This window comes from Nerophis lumbriciformis, linkage group LG05 (assembly GCF_033978685.3).
Source record: "Nerophis lumbriciformis linkage group LG05, RoL_Nlum_v2.1, whole genome shotgun sequence".
In the NCBI taxonomy this organism is placed as follows: Eukaryota; Metazoa; Chordata; class Actinopteri; order Syngnathiformes; family Syngnathidae; genus Nerophis; species Nerophis lumbriciformis.
In genome coordinates, this window is record NC_084552.2 from 49889284 (window position 1) to 49911495 (window position 22212).

The 22212-nt window shown below is 41.9% G+C and overlaps 1 protein-coding gene across 1 annotated transcript in view; it reads left to right on the forward strand.

Annotated features, from left to right (window-relative positions):
• snd1 (staphylococcal nuclease and tudor domain containing 1) overlaps positions 1-22212 on the forward strand; it is a 272862-nt gene that overhangs the window by 56363 nt on the left and 194287 nt on the right. The window contains exons 12-14 of the mRNA XM_061959499.2: positions 7651-7751; positions 13827-13937; positions 17743-17815. Coding sequence (XP_061815483.1) covers positions 7651-7751; positions 13827-13937; positions 17743-17815 — 285 coding nt within the window. The remainder of the gene's footprint in view (positions 1-7650; positions 7752-13826; positions 13938-17742; positions 17816-22212) is intronic.

A 22212-nucleotide genomic window follows, 5' to 3' on the forward strand; every position in this document is an offset into this window, starting at 1 on the left:
ATTGCTTGAGTCCACAAGGACCTACTCATATTCTTTTGAGGCAGTTCTCATGGACCTCGCGACATGAGTGTCAGACTGGTGGAAGATTAAATCTACCATCTCAAGGAGGTCAGGGTGGGTCCCAGCGACCGTCTTTCCAAGTGGGCCATCCCAAAGGATCAGGTCCCCTTTTCTCCTGACTGGCTGTGGGACCAGGCGACCTTCCCTGTGGCTGATGAGGAGATCGATTTTGGTGGGCCGGACCAAGTCTTCAGCAGCAACACCAGGGAAGAACCCTTGAAGTTGATGTGGTGTGGCTTTCTGGGTGACCTCTGCGATGCTCTCCAGGCCGTAGCAAATGATCTTATGCACTCCCACCGTTCCCTCGGGAGTTCCTACCCTCAACCGAAGGGTGTATCTTCTGGTCATGATTGTCCTCCGCATCCCACCAACTCCATGCACAATCAATTTGATGTTCTCTCCACATAGTCCGAGACGCTTGGCTCCAGTATTTGTGATGTAATTGGTATCTGAAGCAAGGTCAATCAATGTTCCGATGAGATGACCAGAGTTGGTAGTGACCTTGAGGAGCATCATTAGTACTGGATATTCTTTAGGTACACTTACATTGCTGGTGCAGATTGCTGTGGTGGTTTTGTTTGAGAAGACTTTCTTGCACTCTTTCTGCAATAGTACCAAATAAAACAAGCAAAGAGTGCAGTGCGAGTAATTCCTTTCATGCTGAGTGACGACCCCTATTCAGAGGGCCAATACGGAAAAAACGGAACAATAGGTGAGGATGGGAACGTAGATCGACCGGTAAATTGAGAGCTTTGCCTTCCGGCTCAGCTCCTTCTTCACCACAACGGACTGATACAGCGTCCGCATTACTGAAGATGCCGCACCGATCCGCCTGTCGATCTCACGATCCACTCTTCCCCCACTCGTAAACAAGACTCCTAGGTACTTGAACTCCTCCACTTGGAGCAGGGTCTCCTCCCCAACCCGGAGATGGCACTCCACCCTTTTCCGGGCGAGAACCATGGACTCGGACTTGGAGGTGCTGATTTTCATCCCAGTCGCTTCACACTCGGCTGCGAACCGATCCAGTGAGAGCTGAAGATCCTGGCCAGATGAAACCATCAGGACCACATCATCTGCAAAAAGCAGAGACCTAATCCTGCAGCCACCAAACCGGATCCCCTCAACGCCTTGACTGCGCCTAAAAATTCTGTCCATAAAAGTTATGAACAGAATCGGTGATTAAGGGCAGCCTTGGCGGAGTCCAACCCTCACCAGAAACGTGTCCGACTTACTGCCGGCAATGCGGACCAAGCTCTGACACTGATCGTTCAGGGAGCGGACAGCCACAATCAGACAGTCCGATACCCCATACTCTCTGAGCACTCCCCACATGACCTCCCGAGGGACACGGTCGAATGCCTTCTCCAAGTCCACAAAGCACATGTAGACTGGTTGGGCAAACTCCCATGCACCCTCAAGGACCCTGCCGAGAGTATAGAGCTGGTCCACAGTTCCATGACCAGGACGAAAACCACACTGTTCCTCCTTAATCCGAGGTTCGACTATCCGGCGTAGCCTCCTCTCCAGTACACCTGAATAAACCTTACCGGGAAGGCTGAGGAGTGTGATCCCACGATAGTTGGAACACACCCTCCGGTTCCCCTTCTTAAAGAGAGGAACCACCACCCTGGTCTGCCAATCCAGAGGTACCGCCCCTGATGTCCACGCGATGCTGCAGAGTCTTGTCAACCAAGACAGCCCCACAGCATCCAGAGCCTTTAGGAACTCCGGGTGGATCTCATCCACCCCCGGGGCCTTGCCACCGAGGAACTTTTTAACTACCTCAGCAACCTCAGCCCCAGAAATAGGAGAGCCCACCACAGATTCCCCAGGCACTGCTTCCTCATAGGAAGACGTGTTGGTGGGATTGAGGAGGTCTTCGAAGTATTCCCTCCACCGATCCACAACATCCGCAGTCGAGGTCAGCAGAACACCATCCGCACCATACACGGTGTTGACAGTGCACTGCTTCACCCTCCTGAAGCGGCGGATGGTGGTCCAGAATCGCTTCGAAGCCGTCCGGAAGTCATTTTCCATGGCTTCCCCGAACTCCTCCCATGTCCGAGTTTTTGCCTCCGCGACCGCTGAAGCCGCACACCGCTTGATCACTTTGTGCTAAGATAGCACTGCCTTTAATGTTTAATATGAATATCTCCGTTCAGACAGTAATGTTATACAAGGTTAGGTTGGGCTATGATGGGTCTTAATTGTAAAAGATGTTAATGTCTATTGTGGTCATGTTAGCATTTAAGTAGGCGAGTAAGCTAAGGCTAATTGGTCCATAAGTTTATAAAAGTGCACTTATCAGTCACTGATTTTGATTGTTTTATTTTAATACATAATACTAACCACAAGGTTTCCCCTAAATTGCCACTATATTTGTGGCGGTAGGGGCGTGGTCAACATGACACCATCATACAGTATATACTGTATATGGCGTCATGGTCATTTTAATTTGCAATGATACATACTGTATATGTCCTTTTAAAAGGCTAAACAAATATTTTATGTATGTTTCAATAAATATGTGTTATTAGTTATTAACATATTTATATTACATTATCAGAATCAGCTTTATTGGCCAAATATGTTAAACGGCGTGGCTCCGTTGGTTCAGCGGCCTTACCAGCAACTTAAGGGTTCCAGGTTCGATCCCCGCTTCCGCCATTCTAGTTACTGCCATCATGGCCTTGAGCAAGATACTTTACCCACCTGCTCCCAGCGCTATGAGTCACTAGAGAAAAGCACCATTGAATTATGTAAATATAATTTACTTCACTTCAATTCACTTCACTTAACATACCGGTACACGGAATTTGACTTGGTAGACGGTGCTCTCTTTGTTCAATGCAATTTCAATTGTTGCTGCTTATTGTAAAAAGTAACACAGGCTACACTATATTCAGCCCTCCTTGAATGCTCACCCATCCATTTTCTACCAATGTATTTTGCCAAATATGTAAACAACCATTTAACCGCGGTTGTGAATACATTCCGTGCCGAAATATTTATAAAACTACTTTGCTTTTTTCCAAACATGCTCCAAATGAGCTGTTTGGAATTTGAGACTTTAGTGAAGTGTTTTGCCTTGGTTACGTCAGCATATATCTCCTGATATGGTAGAAGTTCACCCACAGAGCTTTGCCATTTTTATTTAGTTGTAGTCAATAAGTTCCTTCTTTTTCTCTATTCTATTGTTGTCACTGACCATTATCAAAAAAATAATTTGTTGGCGACAAACCTAAGATAAGTATTTTTCTTTAAAATTTTTGGCTCAGACAGGAAAAGTTGACCACAAATATGAATGCGGCTTAACTGAGTCTCTAAACAAATTATTTCAATTGGCACCTGTCACATTTTACCACTTTTCCGCCCACACTTTCTCACATTTCTGCTTTTTTGGCGATTGGTCAGAATCCAATACTGTGTGGTTAAAGTTGATCATCCTGCTTAATGTGTGTCTAACTTAAGCAAATAAATATCTTAACAATCTATTGCAGGGTTCCCCAACCTTTTTTCCACCGGGGGCCGGTTTAATGTATGCATTATTTTCACAGACTGGCTTTCTACGCGTTGGAGATAAAAACAGCAAAAAAAAGTTAGCATGAAAAATTGGCCTTTAGCTACAATTAGCTACACATTAACATTTTATATGTCCATTAATGTGCATTGTCCCATGTACTATAACAAAGGAGTTGTAATATACAACTATTAACAAGCGTATTGGTGTGTTTAGGGGGACAGGTGAAAATTAAGGCGGAAGAAATGCGGTAGTTTATAAATTAATTAATTGTTTCTGTGCGACCCGGTAGCAAATGCGTCACGGACTATTGAGCCTATATCCCAATTTATAATCACCTCATTATACGTATCTCTCAGATTATATATATATATATATATATATATATATATATATATATATATATATATATATATATATATATATATATATAATTCTCTACAATTACACACGTGACCAATGCAAAAAACTCCTCCCCTTTTGTTTTTAATTGCCTCGCATTTTAATACGGGTGACATGAAACATCGTGTCAGGTTTGGGCTTCGAGGCAATTAAGAATTTTTGTTGGGGGGAGAGCGAGTTTAAATGAACTTAACTCTGACAATAAGAAACTTGAAATAGGGGACGTGTTTGCATGGGTACACAATGAATGCAAGTTAAGGCACAGAGTTATTTTTTTAGTTATGACACGCAGATTAATACCTCAAGGGCTTGTCAGGGTTTTTTGTAGCATTAATATGTTGGAAAAGTAACATTTGTTTGTTTAAATGCTGTTAATACTCGACGGTACGATGCGGAATAGCTCACACGCCATCAGCTAAGACAAAGTTAAGGATAATGAGTTCATTACTGCGGCATGAGCTGCTTTGCTCCACTGAAGACGGATTTCATTAGTGACACCACAATGCAACTTGGCTCCTAATTTAGCCCCCAAAACACATCAAAACAAACCTTTTGTTTAGTATAATAAATGAAACACTGATCACTTTCTGTTGACGTCTTTATTAAGATGCTCCAGTATGGATTTGACCTTGTGTTGATCAGTGCATCCTCCTCTCCAAAATTGTTTCCAGCTAACTATATATCACACACCTCTTGTCCTGTTGGCGTCTTGATTTGATTGACTGACCCTCAAATAATAGCTTCGGGAAAAGTTTGGGATCCATTTACAATGTATTGTAAATGGATTGTGAGATCTGAACCGAGGATGTCGTTGTGGCTTGTGCAGCCCTTTGAGACACTTGTGATTTAGGGCTATATAAATAAACATTGATTGATTGATTGAATGCATTTCAGTCCCACATACTGTATTGCCTTGACACGACTGACTGTCAAACTAGATTTTGAACAATAATATAAGTGGAAAGACAAAAAAAAAAACTTGAAACAAGAAAATGTTTATTGAATTTAACAGTAAAAAAATTACAGCACACGCCTAAACACAAAGCAAAATTATCGCGTCACGTTGCTTGCGTCCCCTCTGACGGCGTCTTGTTTGATTTTTAGTTCTTCCATGGGGGGTGGTGCAGGACTTGTAATTCTCTTCCAAAACACTAAGGCGCAATGTGTCCAGAAGTAGCAACAGCAGCTGTCATTGACTAGAGACTGTATTTCCTTCTTGTGAAAAGTCACGATAGACGATAGACGGTATAGCTCGGTTGGTAGAGCGGCCGTGCCAGCAACTTGAGGGTTGCAGGTTCGATCCCCGCCTCCGCCATCCTAGTCACTGCCATTGTGTCCTTGGGCAAGACACTTTACCCACCTGCTCCCAGTGCCACTCACACTGGTTTAAATGTAACTTAGATATTGGGTTTCACAATGTAAAGCGCTTTGAGTCACTTGAGAAAAAGCGCTATATAAATGTAATTCACTTCACTTCACGACAACCACAACATCGACATCTTTGTCTACACTGGAACTAATCATTCAGAAACAATCAGTTTACTGTTTTCTCGACGTTTTACTTCTACACCAGAGGAATATACTATCGTGAAGATAGACTGTGCAAGTTCTGAACGAGTCGCGGCAGAGGATGCTATTGTTATTTGCAACGCTGTTCAGGACATGGTACAACAGAGAGCTATCATGTGATTGTAAATAAACAAATATGTTAAGTAACTATTTTAAGTCAACAAAATCCTAGTATGACTTCTTGAAAGTAAACAAATTAGAATAATCCAACACATTTCCCACAAAAAAAATCTGCTATTATTACGGCAAACAGTGTAATCCACAAAGTGCCTTCTGTAATAAGATGTTTTCACACATTTCGGCAAAAGCAGGTTTAATAAAAAGTATGCAGAACTAATAGGCGTTCAAAAAAAATCCTTTACCAATAACCTATTTTGACTAAAAGCTTTATCCAGAGTTTTGTATTTTTACCTACTAATTTTTAAAGATATTTAAAACGTCCGTCCATCCATCCATCTTCTTCCGCTTATCCGAGGTCGGGTCGCGGGGGCAGCAGCCTAAGCAGGGAAGCCCAGACTTCCCTCTCCCCAGCCACTTCGTCCAGCTCTTCCCGGGAGATCCCGAGGCGTTCCCAGGCCAGCCGGGAGACATAGTCTTCCCAACGTGTCCTGGGTCTTCCCCGTGGCCTCCTACCGGTTGGGAGGCGTTCGGGTGGCATCCTGACCAGATGCCCAAACCACCTCATATGTATTTAAAACGTCAGACTACTAAATTGGAGACACTACAATGCAGTCCATCCTTTAAAGCTGTCTGGGCAGTTTTTTATTCCAGCCTACTTGTGAGTGCTGCAGTTAATTGTGATTTGGCAGTCACGAAAAATCGATTTTTGAACATTTACTAATCGATATTGATCGTCAGCTGTTACATGGCGATGTATTGGCGTATCAACACATCTCTAGCTAGTACTAACCCAAATATAAAACAATTTTTTCCCCAATGTTTAAAAGCATGTTTTCATTGTGAGTGGGAAACCAAATGTGAAAGTAAAATAAAAATTGAATAAAAATCTGTTTGCATGAATAACTCAACCCCAAAGATAAGACAACCCTTCTTTTTTAAGACCCTCTCTTTTTCAAAGATAAAAAATATATTTAAATTATCAGTGAAACAACAACTAGTAGAGTGCAGATACAAACCAATAATAAAGTTTGGTTTACATTTATAGCTCCTTGAACATGAGAACATTTTTCAAGACTTTTTTTTTTCCCAAGGACAAAATGTTTTTATTATTAATGGAAAAATAACTGGTAGAGTGCAAGTAAAAAAACAAAAACATATATAAGACAACCCCTTTTTTTTAAACAAACAAAAAAAATTCAAAGCCATTAAAGTGGTCTGCATGTATAAATAAATATCTTGACAAATATATAATGAACAAACATTGACAACTTCTTTCCTTTGCAATTATCATAATTAAAAGATTTCCTCGCGCAGATGCACACGCGCACTCGCCTTGAAAAAACTAACTTTGATTGGCTGAATTGTGTCACATGGGAGGAGTTAAAATACATGCGATGGTCTTATTTCCTGCGTGCGTTACTGCAATGACCAGAAAGGCTGCACATCTTAAAATAAAATTACTGTTAATCTTCCAAAAATTTGCACAGGTTAAATTACAAGTGTTATGCAAATAATTTTAACATGTAGAGGACCCGTGCTGGGGGCTCCTAATTGAGCGAGCTGTAAATTTGTAGCCTATAGCAAAGTCTCCCTGCTGGTATGTACAAACACCAAGTCATGTGACAAAAGTCTATCTCCAGGGTAGATGTGAGTTGTTCTCCAGGGGAGTTGCGTTAGGAACTCAGTGGAGAGTCATGTAAACTCTATCTCGTTTATTATGTGAGTGTATGTGTGTATGTACATAACACAACACAGACACACTTGCAATCATCCTCTTGGGAGATGTGCACTCAAGCCTGACATGATGCACACTGACTGGGGTCACTTTGAGAAGCAACCAGACAAAGCCCAAAACAACCGCTATTGTTGCTGCTGTTATTATTATTATTATTATGATCATTATCATTATTACTTAAACTTGCAATTACTTTTGTTTTGCCTCAGCGTGTTTCATGTTTTGTATGTGCATGTTTTAGGTCAATGTGACGGTGGACTACATCAGAGCGGCCAGCGGTCCAGGTGAAAGCACCCCAGCCTTCTCAGAACGCACCTGTGCTACCATCACCATAGGTGGCATGTAAGTAACCTTGTTCCTGTTACACGCAACTCGGCAACCCTTATTCCTCAATATCGCAATATGATTTGAAGCTTTATTTCCCTGACTGCCATGCGGGAAAATGTTGTTTGCAATCCTTAAGTCGCAAAGTAACTTTTCGGGTTAATTTAACATTTGCACAGGGAGCAATTACTTCAAGTCCTCAAACACAGTTTTGCCAGATTATCTATTTGTAATTTAATGCCGCAATATAAACGATTCTATTAAGGATATCAAAGCGCTCAGAGGTTTCAATTTAATCAAAACCAGATAAAGGATTGGAATAGACTTCATTTTCAGAGGAAAAGAAAAATAGCAGCGGAAAGCAACGACACTTTAGAGTTTGCTTGTTTGCAGGAGAAATCCAACAAACTATATAAAGCAGTACAGATTATAAAACATGTTTCCTTTATTTCTTAATACTAACCAGCCTTGCTCAATTTGCTACTATAGAAAAAAGAATGACCTCTAATTCAGCCCTGTCAACACACCTCTGACTCACGAAAAATAGTTAACTTGTTAGCTAGAGAAAAAACGAATTGATGTCAATCAGTATGTCAAACATCAATTTGTAACAATGGTAACTGCCACTGTACAACAATACGTGACAGGAGGATAAGTAAGTCCTTTCAACACACCTCTAACTCAGCTGATTAAGTAATCCAATTTAACATAGGGATTTCCGACTGTGTGTTAAACATGTTTAAGCATATGACAATTTTTAAACATTCAAAAATATCAATAAAATTATGATCTAAACAAAATTTGTTGTATGCTCGCGTTAGCTGTAGGTACTCGCTGTTCCTCTTGCATAAACGCCGCACCGAGGACAGGGAGATGTTCAGGAGTACTGAAAACAAGCTCGCAAGTTAGCTAATCATCTAGCTAGCTTACCTGATGCTGCCTCCTTTCGCTCTCTGAGCCAAAACGTTTACGGCTCTCCACTTTGCTCATCAAATTTGGATGATTACTTTATTTCCCAACTAGTTGTAGTTCTCGAGCAGGGGTGTCAAACTCATTGTAGCTCAAGGGCCGCATGGAGAAACATTTATTCCCACGTCGGCCGGACGGGTAAAATCATGGCATAATATTTTAAAAATACAACTATGACAACTTCAGATTGTTTTCTTTGTTTCTTCGGCCCAAAATACAAAAAGCACATTCTGAAAATATACATATCATAAATAATCCTCTTGACAAAACACTTCAAGTTAGTTAAAAATTCTGAGGAAAACATTTGTGCAGTTTAAAAATAAACATTGTTTGGCAGGCCCAAACAATGCGTTTAGGCCTGCCAGGTCTGTCCGGCATCCTCCCCCACCATCGCAGCCAACTCACCACCAGGTGGTGATCGGTAGAAAGCTCCGCCCCTCTCTTCAGCCGAGTGTCCAAAACATGAGACCGCAAATCCGATGACACAACTACAAAGTCAATCATGGAACTGTGGCCTAGGGTGTCCTGGTGCCAAGTGCACATATGGACACCCTTATGTTTGAACATGGTGTTTGTTATTGACAATCTGTGACGAGCACAAAAGTCCAATAACAAAACACCACTCGGGTTCAGATCCGGGCGGCCATTCGTCCCAATCACGCCTCTCCAGGTTTCACTGTCGTTGCCAACATGAGCGTTGAAGTCCTCCTCAATCCTACCAGCACATCTTCCTATGAGGAAGCAAGGCCTGGGGAATCTGTGGTGGGCTCTCCTATTTCTGGGGCTGAGGTTGCCGAGGTAGTTAAAAAGCTCCTCGGTGGCAAGGCCCCGGGGGTGGATGAGATCCGCCTGGAGTTCCTTAAGGCTCTGGATGTTGTGGGGCTGTCTTGGTTGACAAGACTCTGCAACATCTCGTGGACATCAGGGGCGGTACCTCTGGATTGGCAGACCGGGGTGGTGGTTCCTCTCTTTAAGAAGGGGAACCGGAGGGTGTGTTCCAACTATCGTGGGATCACACTCCTCAGCCTTCCCGGTAAGGTCTATTCAGGTGTACTGGAGAGTAGGCTACGCCGGATAGTCGAACCTTGGATTCAGGAGGAACAGTGTGGTTTTCGTCCTGGTCGTGGAACTCTGGACCAGCTCTATACTCTCGGCAGGGTCCTTAAGGGTGCATGGGAGTTTGCCCAACCAGTCTACATGTGCTTTATGGACTTGGAGAAGGCATTCGACCGTGTACCCCGGGAAGTCCTGTGGGGAGTGCTCAGAGAGTATGGGGTAACGGACTGTCTTATTGTGGCGGTTCGCTCCCTGTATAATCAGTGTCAGAGCTTGGTCCGCATTGCCGGCAGTAAGTCGGACCCGTTTCCAGTGAGGGTTGGACTCCGCCAAGGCTGCTCTTTGTCACCGATTCTGTTCATAACCTTTATGGACAGAATTTCTAGGCGCAGTCAGGGCGTTGAGGGTATCTGGTTTGGTGGCTGCAGGATTAGGTCTCTGCTTTTTGCAGATGATGTGGTCCTGATGGCTTCATCTGGTCAAGATCTTCAGCTCTCACTGGATCGGTTCGCAGCCGAGTGTGAAGCGACTGGGATGGGAATAAGCACCTCCAAGTCCGAGTCCATGGTTCTCGCCCAGAAAAGGGTGGAGTGCCATCTCCGGGTTGGGGAGGAGATCTTGCCCCAAGTGGAGGAGTTCAAGTACCTCTGAGTCTTGTTCACGAGTGAGGGAAGAGTGAATCGTGAGATCGACAGGCGGATCGGTGCGGCGTCTTCAGTAATGTGGACGCTGTATCGATCCGTTGTGGTGAAGAAGGAGCTGAGCCGGAAGGCAAAGCTCTCGATTTACCGGTCGATCTACGTTTCCATCCTCACCTATGGTCATGAGCTTTGGGTCATGACCGAAAGGACAAGATCACGGGTACAAGCGGCCGAAATGAGTTTCCTCCGCTGGGTGGCGGGGCTCTCCCTTAGAGATAGGGTGAGAAGCTCTGTCATCCGGGAGGAGCTCAAAGTAAAGCCGCTGCTCCTCCACATCGAGAGGAGCCAGATGAGGTGGTTTGGGCATCTGGTCAGGATGCCACCCGAACGCCTCCCTAGGGAGGTGTTTCGGGCACGTCCGACCGGTAGGAGGCCACGGGGAAGACCCAGGACACGTTGGGAAGACTATGTCTCCCGGCTGGCCTGGGAACGCCTCGGGAAGAGCTGGACGAAGTGGCTGGGGAGAGGAAAGTCTGGGCTTCCCTGCTTAGGCTGCTGCCCCCGCGACCCGACCTCGGATAAGCGGAAGAAGATGGATGGATGGATGGAGTTTGAAAAACACCATGAAGAACACAATTAACTTGGACTTAATCTCGGTGTATCTACAAAGCAATTCAACTTTAGGTCTCCTGTCAGAGAGAGTTTCAATTCCCACCTCCGGAAGAACTTTGAACATGTCACGAGGGAGGCACTGGACATTGAGTCCGAGTGGACGATATTCCGTGCCTCTATTGTCGAGGCGTCCAGTTCCTCCCTCTAGGATCGAACAAAATACAGTATAAAGCATGAATAAAAACTTTTATGTATTACCTACCTTATTTGTCTTTTCCACATATTATTCATGTGCTCACTGGACAAACCGTAGAAATTCAAGAGGGTTGAGTTACTCCCTGCCGCCGCCTTCTTCTTCTGCTGTGTATCGATTGACAAATAAAAGCTGTGCAACGTGTAAACAATTTCAACAAACCAAAAATAAAAACTTAAACGGCTGACAGTATTGCAGTAAATCACACATTGTTCACTTTCTTTAAATTTGCACAGAAGACAATCATTTTCTCAGAACTATATCAGTGTGCAGTGTCTCATGCAGCATTTTAGGTGGCGTAACAAATTGTTTATTTTACTCCTGTTTGGGTCGAGTGGGAGGAGTCGCGGCCCTGCTTTACCGTGTACCTATTGCTTGGTATACTTTCTCATCCCGGTATAAACTATTTGCTTGCCTAACAGAATTGCTATTGCGACATCCACTGGACATATTTAGAACAGCAGTTTCTTTAATTTAAAAGTGCAGCTCAATTTTACACTTTGCAAACTCATCTCACAGGCCAGATTGAACCCGTTATCAGCCCCGCGGGCTGCATGTTTGACACCCCTGTTCTAGAGCATTTATTAGTAGCCTGCGAGAAGGTATACTAATATATATATATGTAAACAGAGGTCACAACATTGGAAGTATATTACCCGAGGCGGCGTGGCTATAGGATAGGAGTTGTTAAATTAGAAATGTTTTCTGAGTTTATTGCATGCATGTTATGGAATTTTACTTTACATTTTGAATGATAACAAAACAATTATGTGGTACATTACATTAGACATGTGTCAAAAATACAGCCAAAAGAGTTTGGTACAGTAAATGAGACTACATCTAAAAAATATAGTGTATAAATGCACTCGAATAATTTTCAAAATGTTCTTTCAAGCTTTGTGCGGCAGCACTTTGTGCTGATAGAAAATGTTCACTTTTTTCCCTCAATTTTCCTATTTTTTTCTCATATGGAACTCACATCCCTGAATATGTAACGGTAGCCTGCATTGTGGAAAAAACAAAAACAGGAGATCAAGTCCTGTCAACACATCTCTAACTCTTGATGCATTAACTTGAACAGTTTGTTTCATAATTGAAACAAAAAAAATATGTGGATATTAATCACTACTTAAAACAGCAAAAAATACATTTCCAATGATAGCGGCAATACAGAACAATAAAAAATGAAAGAGTAAGTCCAGTCAACACACCTCTACCTCACAGTGAAGTCAAATTAACACATAATTCTGGTCTTCATTTACTACCTAGTGGTAGCCTGCATTCTGGGGAAATGAGAATGACAGGGGGTGAAGTCCTGTCAGCACACCTAACTCAGGTGCAGTAGTGTGCTTGTTACATGGAGAAATAAAATAAACATTGTCATCAATCAGTGCATAATACAGTAGTTAAATTATTATTTGCAGATAGAAAAAGAAGTAACAGGAGGGGGAAATCCAGTCACCACACCTCTAACTCAGAGTCCTTAGCTTGAATTGGTTCCTTGGCTCGAATAAATAGTAAAAATCAGTAAAGAAAATATTACGGTAATTTCATTTCCAATAATATTGGCAACATTCAAAAAAGGAATGACAGGAGGGTATGTCCTGTCAACTCACATTTATTACCTCTGCAATTTTAACACTGTAATGGCCAAATCCCAAAATATGCAGTGACGTCACTAGCTACGCGTCCTGCGTCCGTGACGTATTATAATCTGAAATGACGCAGTAAAGTCACTATTCAGAGACGCTCTTTATTTTGCCCATGAAAAACAATAAAACTACCGTACTCCCCAGTCACAGCGGATTTAATTTCAACAATTAAAGATGTGAACTTCACACTAAATAAACCTGGTTTCCTCTGCCCGATGCTGTGCTCCATCGTGTTGATGGTGTTTTAACATTTAGGGCACGTGCTGTAATGAAATAAAACATACTTTCAATGGCGGTTGCCATTTTGATGTACGCTAACGGCGTCTGCGCATAGATGCTGCTTCCGATGAGATAGTAAGCAGGGAAAGGAGACCGCATAAATGCCACTGCGGAAAAAGATAAAAGCTATTGCTGGGTTTTCTACTTCCACTACTACTGATCAGACTAGGGATAGAACCTCAACATCGCCTCTACGCGCTTCTGTTTCCTATTGCACCTGTTGCAAAAGAAGTGCTTCTACCTTCTGCATCTTATTCCCCAAAAAAACTAAAGTTTTCCTCAGATGAGGCTCATCACATGTATGTTGCTACAAAAATTTTACTTTATTTCAATTTTCTGTCATGCCACTGCAAAAACCTTTCAGATTAAAAAAAAAAAAGTATTTGTTGAATTTCAGATATATTTTGAAAATTAATGAATGTCAGTCAATTACAACCATATCAATATCAAATGTGTTTAAAGCTACAATTTAAGAAAAATAATTAAACAATTTTTCTTCTTTAAATTGGGCACTCGTTGAATTTCCCAAGGAGCCACTCAAATCGCTGCCTGTTGACTATATCACTAAACTGTCATCATTCCTGCATATGAAAGTGTGTCCACATGTATCTGCTTGTCTTCATCCCTCCAGTAACATCGCAGAAGCCCTGGTCAGCAAAGGCCTGGCCACAGTCATCAGGTACCGACAGGACGACGACCAGCGCTCCTCCCACTACGACGAGCTCCTCGCTGCAGAAGCTCGGTGAGAATCCTGAACACTGTCACTAATCTTTCATAAACACGAGTTGAGCGTGAATGTGTGACCTTGACAGTTTGGGGATGTTGACTAGAATTGACTGTCACCTCCAGGGCTGAATTTTTTTTCTTTCAAAATGGCTTTTCACGATTTTATTTTAGCCATGTGGCACGTCACAATCTATCCTTTTTTGTTTGCCCTGGAGACTTTTTTTTTTTTTTTTTGACACACACATGCACAAACGCTGGCTGCCAAATCAGAGACTTTCTTTACACCGCCGCTATGAATATAATTATATGGCGGTGCAGTGGAGAGATTTAGTAGGAGCTTTATTACCGGGCCATAGATTAAGATCTGGCTATAGGTAGAGCAGATGCAGCTTCCTTTTACTGCACTCTTTCCCTCTCCCTCCTGCGTCTCCCTTTTTCACTGCACCATGCTTGTTTCCATTTTTGTCCTTTTTTGGCCTATCTTTTTCCCCCCAGTCTTCGCTCTGGCTTAATCCCTCTTTCCCTGGTGGGGTCTTATTAAAGTTGATTAGAGCTCTCTGTCTTTAGTGATGCTGGTATTTTTAGTGCCTTCAAGGAACCTCCTCCCTCGTGGCGATTATACATGGTATACTACTGGATAGGAGCACAGTCGTGGCAAATGGTGGTCCTAATGTTGATGTTGAGGCTTTTTCAAGCCGTCTTCATGTGTTAAACCAGGGGTAGGGAACCTATGGCTCTAGAGCCAGATGTGGCTCTTTTGATGACTGCGTCTGGCTCTCAGATAAATCTTAGCTGACATTGCTTAACATGATAAGTAATGAATAATTCCGCTGGTAATCACAGTATTAAAAATAATGTTAAAAATATAAAACATTTTAATGGATTTTAATCCATTCATCCATTTTCTACCGCAACTGTTCAAGAAGTCGCATTATTGGTAAGAAATATTTTATTTATTATTGGTTAGCTTCAGAATAACAATGTTATTAAAAAGAATAAGAGACTTATTGTACTCTAAAAATGTTGGTATTACTTAAAAAATGCATGCATTTAGTTGTATTCAGTGTTAAAAAATATAATATGGCTCTCACGGAAATACATTTTAAAATCTTTGGCTTTCATGGCTCTCTCAGCCAAAAAGGTTCCCGAACCCTGTGTTAACCTCTCAAGAAATACCATGGCATTGGAGAATAATGTACAATTCTGAACAAAATCTTAGAATAATTACAAATATTTGCATATTTCCTGTTTATCAGCTAATGTAATGGCCCTAAAAAAGCCGAAATCTGCACTCAAATGTGGCTTTAATGTAATTTTCTGGCAGACATTTACACTCTCACGACCTCTTGATGACAGGCAAAAAGTAATTGTCTCTAAACATGGCAGGATTGTTGGCGTGCACAAGAAGAGTCTCTTGCAAGACACAATTGCTACCAAGTTTGGACGCCATAAGACGTAGATTTTAAATTTGTTCACAAGATCCTGGGAGTTTGTATCTAAAAAAATCGCAATTCGGACAAAGACAATTATAAAACAGCACGTACCAATAGGTAAGAAAAGTTGATTTTGCATAATCAGACCCCTTTAAGATAAGGCACTCTTAAATTGAGGTAATTGAGTATTTACTTTTTATATATTTTATATTTTATTTTGTAAAAGTTTTGAGCACAATGAACATAACCTTGATCATTTTGGTCACGAAAACTATAATAGGAAATGTTCATATCGTAACATCCATCCATCCATTTTCTACCGCTTGTCCTCCTCGAGGTCGCGGGGGGTGCTGGAGCCTATCTCAGCTGCACACCTTTTGTAAATCCACCAGCGCAAAAATGCAAATATTACCCCGAGTCTTAAGATTTTGATCAGGTGGGTACGTTCCCTTAAACCACATGTTTCAAACCCAAGGCCCGAGGGCCATAACTGGCCTGCCGGCCGCCACAATTTTGTATTTCCCGCCAGAGCCTGGAAACAATTTGCGTCAATTAATTACTTTATCCGTCTAACAAAATGTTTTTTTCCATTTTGACAGAAAAAATTAATTTCATGCTATTGCGTATATTTCAAACTTGGATATTATCTAATAATACAACAAATATGATCATATGTTTTTCCTTTTTTTTATTAAAATAGAAATAAATACTTACTATGTATATCTGCTTGCATTGTGGTTTAAAGGGGAACATTATCACAATTTCAGAAGGGTTAAAACCATTAAAAATCAGTTCCCAGTGGCTTATTTTATTTTTCGAAGTTTCTTTCAAAATTTTACCCATCACGCAATATCCCTAAAAAAAGCTTCAAAGTGCCTGATTTTAACCATCGTTATATACACCCGTCCATTTTCCTGTGACGTCACATAGTGATGCCAACTCAAACAAACATGGCGCATAGAACAGCAAGCTATAGCGACATTAGTTCGGATTCAGACTCGGATTTCAGCGGCTTAAGCAATTCAACAGATTACGAATGTATTGAAACGGATGGTTGTAGTGTGGAGGCAGGTAGCGAAAACGAAATTGAAGAAGAAACTGAAGCTATTGAGCCATATCGGTTTGAACCGTATGCAAGCGAAACCGACGAAAACGACACGACAGCCAGCGACACGGGAGAAAGCGAGGACGAATTCGGCGATCGCCTTCTAACCAACGATTGGTATGTGTTTGTTTGGCATTAAAGGAAACTAACAACTATGAACTAGGTTTACAGCATATGAAATACATTTGGCAACAACATGCACTTTGAGAGTGCAGACAGCCCAGTTTTCATCAATTAATATATTCTGTAGACATACCCTCATCCGCGCTCTTTTCCTGAAAGCTGATCTGTCCAGTTTTGGAGTTGATGTCAGCAGGCCAGGGAAGCTAGGGTCGATATTCTTCTCCTGATCATCTTCGTGGCATAAGGGACGGTGTGAGCCAAGACATCCAGGGGGTTTAGCTCGCTCGTCTGCGGGAACAAACTGCCGCCATTGCTTGCCGTGCTACCGAGGTTCTTTGTCCCTGAATTGCTCACACACTCCGGCAGATTCAATGGGGGTCTGGCGGCAGATTTCTTTGACTTTATCGTTGGAAATGCATCTGCTTTGAGTGTCGCAGGATATCCACACATTCTTGCCATCTCTGTCGTAGCATAGCTTTCGTCGGTAAAGTGTGCGGAACAAACGTCCAATTTCTTGCCACTTTCGCATCTTTGGGCCACTGGTGCAACTTGAATCCGTCCCTGTTCGTGTTGTTACACCCTCCGACAACACACCGACGAGGCATGATGTCTCCAAGGTACGGAAAACGGAAAACAGTCGAAAAAACCGGAAAATAACAGAGCTGATTTGACTCGGTGTTTGAGAAAATGGCGGATTGCTTCCCGATGTGACGCCACGTTGTGACGTCATCGCTCCGAGAGCGAATATTAGAAAGGCGTTTAATTCGCCAAAATTCACCCATTTAGAGTTCGGAAATCGGGTAAAAAAATATATGGTCTTTTTTCTGCAACATCAAGGTATATATTGACGCTTACATAGGTCTGGTGATAATGTTCACCTTTAAAAGCAAGTTATACGTTATACATCAAATTGTACCTAAACAAAATAATAATCAAATGCATTGGCAATTGTGGAACATCATGTGGCTATTATACATTTATATTTAAATGTATTCACTGTTACTAGCGGCCCTCCGAGAGCACCCGTAACTGCGATGTGGCTCTGAATGAAAACGAGTTTGACACCCCTGCCTTAAACTCATGCAGAAAAGGAGAGACATTTTTCTGTTGAGCCAGGAACAATAGTAAGCCTCAGTTCACATGATTGTTTTCTTTTCCAGGGCCATCAAGAATGGGAAAGGACTGCACAGCAAGAAGGAGTTTCCTATTCACAGAGTGGCAGACATCTCTGGGGTAGGTTCTTTATTTGGCTAACGAAGCCCGAGCAGCGAGCCTTGAAAGTCTGTTATTAACTCCAGCTGTCCGGAGCTGCCAGACTCAATGATAGGGTGGCGTGCATCCGCCAGCACACAGTGTTACCGCCGTAATGTACACTGATAAGGACAATAAATGCTAGCTCGCTAATGGATCGTTCTAGCGTGTCAGATACAGATGTTGCTGCCGCACAAGAGTGCTAAACGAGAGCTCTGCTTCAGAATTTATTAGCTTAAAACTTGTGCAAAGCCTGTAACTTTGTGATGAAAAATTCAGGAGTTATGAGAGTGCCACTGTGCGTCTACACGTGTCGACCAGGTGTCCCTCTTATACATTTTAATGAGCTACATAATAGGTGGCGCTGAAAGAACCCAAATTGAACTTTAGAAACATTAGCGCCTCATTGTCTCTGTCACTTGAGCTCTCTAGTACGTCGTACGGGCAGCCACTCCAGAGACATTTGGAATAAGTTAGTCAAGGATCTCAGTTTTGGCTTTGAAAGGGACAAGCGGTAGAAAATGGATGGATGGATGATCAAATACACACATACTTTGTTAGTACCATATACTTTCGATGTTTCTTAAACTGGTTTATATTATTACATTGTCCTTAATCCATTTGTTCTATAATTGTAATACTCATATTGATATGCTAAAAGTTGTTTTATTTTTTATTTTATCGTAATTGTGTTTCTTCTCTGTTTTAGAAAAAAAAGTACATTATTGAGGAGCAGTTTGCTTTGTGCTTGACTTTAACCGTATAAAATGTACCAGACTGGTCAGTTGCAATATTATAGTACAGTCTCCATCCATCCATCCATTTTCTACCGCTTATTCCCTTTTGGGGTCGCGGGGGGCGCTGGAGCCTATCTCAGCTACAATCGGGCGGAAGGCGGGGTACACCCTGGACAAGTCGCCACCTCATCGCAGGGCCTAGTACAGTCTCTGTGTTCTCAATAATCGGTAAAATGTATTATCCTAACTGCCCCTGTTTGGATTATGGTTGATAAATGTAGTGTACCATATTTGTTATCATATTGCAATACAATAAATCAAATATGTTATTGACTACACATTTTGTTTGGGCTAATGAGAGCCAACATGCTTACATGTTAGCAAAGGCAGGTAGTTCAAAGATAATTTAATGGACTGCTGCGGATGATACAACAGTGGTAACGTAATGCTGACAGTGCAGAAGGGTGTTGTGGGAGGGTGGGGTTATGTTATACTTAATCCCCCTCCCGACTGAACCACGTTTTATGTGCCACAACGGCTTGGGAGTAATTGCAGGTGCATCTTCTCAATAATTAATTTGCTTTAATAATAGAGGACAAAAGCAATATAGTGTTAGCTCCTGCTGGAGGTTAGATACTAGCATGCATATGTCTCGAGGGACATTGGACACTTTCCAATAAAGTACATGTTGTCCAGGATGGCTGCCAGTAGACGCAGGTAGGCTAGTGTAATGAGCATCCTGATAAAAGGACAGAAATAGTGCCTTGTCTTCACACGCTCGCACACACACACACACACACACATACAGCTGCACAAGCCTATACGTCACCCTGAGAGAGAGAGAGATTATGTACATCAAGTGGGAGGGGTCCACGAATAAGAGCAAGGATGCTTTGCAAACATGAAAGGTGGGAGATGAGCAGAAGTGGGAGGAGAGTGGATAAAGCACTTGACTCACCTCGTACCTCCTAAAGGTTGCATAATGATCTCTTCCACCACCACTGTGCACGTTCCTACTTCTCATCCTCAACCAAGTTAGGCAGCGCTCACACCCACGCACTCTGTTGGTGTGAACAAGAGTGTTTAGATCTCTTGTCTCCCACTCCAAGTGGCTGCTTTGGGCTTAGAGTGGGTGGAGTTCAGGCGGGGGCCTCTCATAGCTTAGGAAGCTCGTAGCTTCTTTGCTGCACTTACAACAACAGCGGTACGGTTCGGAACATTTCCGGATTTTGGGCAATTTTCTGTTGGCCAATCAACAGACTGCAATGTGCCGCGCTCCGCCCCTTGCAGGGTTTCCGCAAAAAGCATTGAGTCATTAAAGTTAAAGTTAAAAGTACCAATGATTGTCACACACACACTAGGTGTGGTGAGATTATACTCTGGATTTGACCCATCACCCTTACCCCCTGGGAGGTGAGGGGAGCAATGAGCAGCAACGGTGGCCGTGCCCGGGAATCATTTTTGGTGATTTAACCCCCAATTCCAACCCTTGATGCTGAGTGCCAAGCAGGGAGGTAATGGGTCCCATTTTTATAGTCTTTGGTATGACTTCGCCGAGGTTTGAACTCACAACCTACCGATCTCAGGGCAGACACTCTAACCACTAGTATTAGACTAGTGATGGTAAATAGTGACTCGTTGAGTGTGTGGCACACTCACTAGCTGTATTGACACTGCACTGACATTATGTTGCTGTTTCATAATGGTACTCTGCCATCTGTTTTTTTTAAAGTCACTACATTTGACCTGCAAATTACATTTAACATTAACAAATATGTTTTGTGTTATAATCAAATATATGTGCAGAAAGGAACAAGAAACAACTACTGTCAATGAGCCGAAAAGTCAAGAGGAAAAGAAGAACATTTACCTTATATGGTGCACTCTAACCACTAGGCCACAGAGCAGGTCAAATGGTAAAATGGATTTTGCAAACATTAAGGCCTTGAATGGCATTAAAAAGCATTAAATACGATGTCCAGAGGCATTAAACATAATTCAATTAAAGGACTGAGCCGATAGTCAATGCGTCAGTCAATCAAACGATAAATGACAATAAACTTAATAACTTTGCGGTCATTGATAAATTGCTATGTTTGTGTGTTTCTGTTCTTTGGCCCTGGCTTTTAAACTGGTAAGGTCCGCAAGTGTTCAAAGCGCTGCCTCCATAGCGGCCACCCCGGTAGATGGCAAAATCGCCATTCTTTGGTCACTGTTGGCATGTAGTCCTTAACTCTGACACCATGTAATGTTAATGAGGAATCTGAGCTTAATTCATACACGACTCTTTTGTTTCAGTCGTGCCCAGTTCAACACACATGAGCTAACTTGGCTAACTTTAGCAACTCCTGTGACGCTACGGTGGCCTAGGATGGAAAATTAAGTAAATTCTCACAACAGACGACGACTCTTTTATTCTCTGACATTCCCACAGTATTTGAATTAGAGTTCCTTTAGCTGCCACACACTTTATAAATAACTTGCTATCTATCTACTTTGCCCATTTTGAAAAAACTGGGTGGGTGTAAAATACAATCTATTCAAGATTAAATTGACTCAGCCTATTTCTAATGCATCTGAAGGGCTTATTGGCATTTTTCAAATATAATTCCATGACATGTCTTTTTCTAAACTGTTTAAATCAATCATTCCTGTTCTAAACACATGCACAATTTGCATTCCTAGTATGATGTTTGTTTATTTTTCAATTAAACCGTTTAACTATTTAAAAAAAATGGTATACTGATTAAAAAAACATCCTTCAGTTTGTGGATAATATAAGGCATATTTTCTGAGCATACATATTTTGACAGCATGTTCTTTTTTTAAAGAGATCAAATTTAATAAACAAATTCTAGGTATATTATGTTGATCAACTAATTGAGAATTGGATGTTTATTTAAAGGGCTTAAGTGCAGGTCCCCGTTAATAATTTTGATTGAAGGTACAGAGTGATGACTGACAGGCGGAACCTTTTAAATGGCAATTGTCTACAGCCGGTGCACAAAGTCAGAACACCGAATGCTTGGAATGCTACATCCAGTGCTTATGCTGTGTGGAAAGCAAAAAAGTTAATATATTAAAAAAAAAAAAAAAAATTAAACTGAAAATTTCAGTGAAAGTGGCTGGTTAACTTTTCAAGACCTGGTTGAATTCCGTCTATTGTAAGCCCAGTGCGGCGTTCTGCAGCATGTGCAAAAAGACCTCCAAACTTTGCTCAATGGGTATCAACGTGGTGAAATCCAACATGCTACTAGCTAATCACAAGTCAGCGATTAAAGGCAAGCAGCAGTTAACGATGCCAAATTTCTTTGAACCCTGTTCTGCTGTCGCCACTACAACTGTCAGCTGCTGCTATCACTACAGAAAAATAAATAAACAAAAATAAATTCTCAGATGAAACAGTTGTGAGCCAATTCCAATTCACTAGATAGTAACAGTTACTGTAAACCTTTCAACTATTTAAGATGAGCTTTGACTATATAATAAACTTGTGCGGTAGAACCGGGGTCGGCAACCCCAAATGTTGAAAGAGCCGTATTGGACCAGAAATACAAAACAATTGTTTGTCTGGAGCCACAAAAAATTAAAAGCCTTATGAAGGCAACCCATGATGTTGAAATGTAATATTTATTCTACACG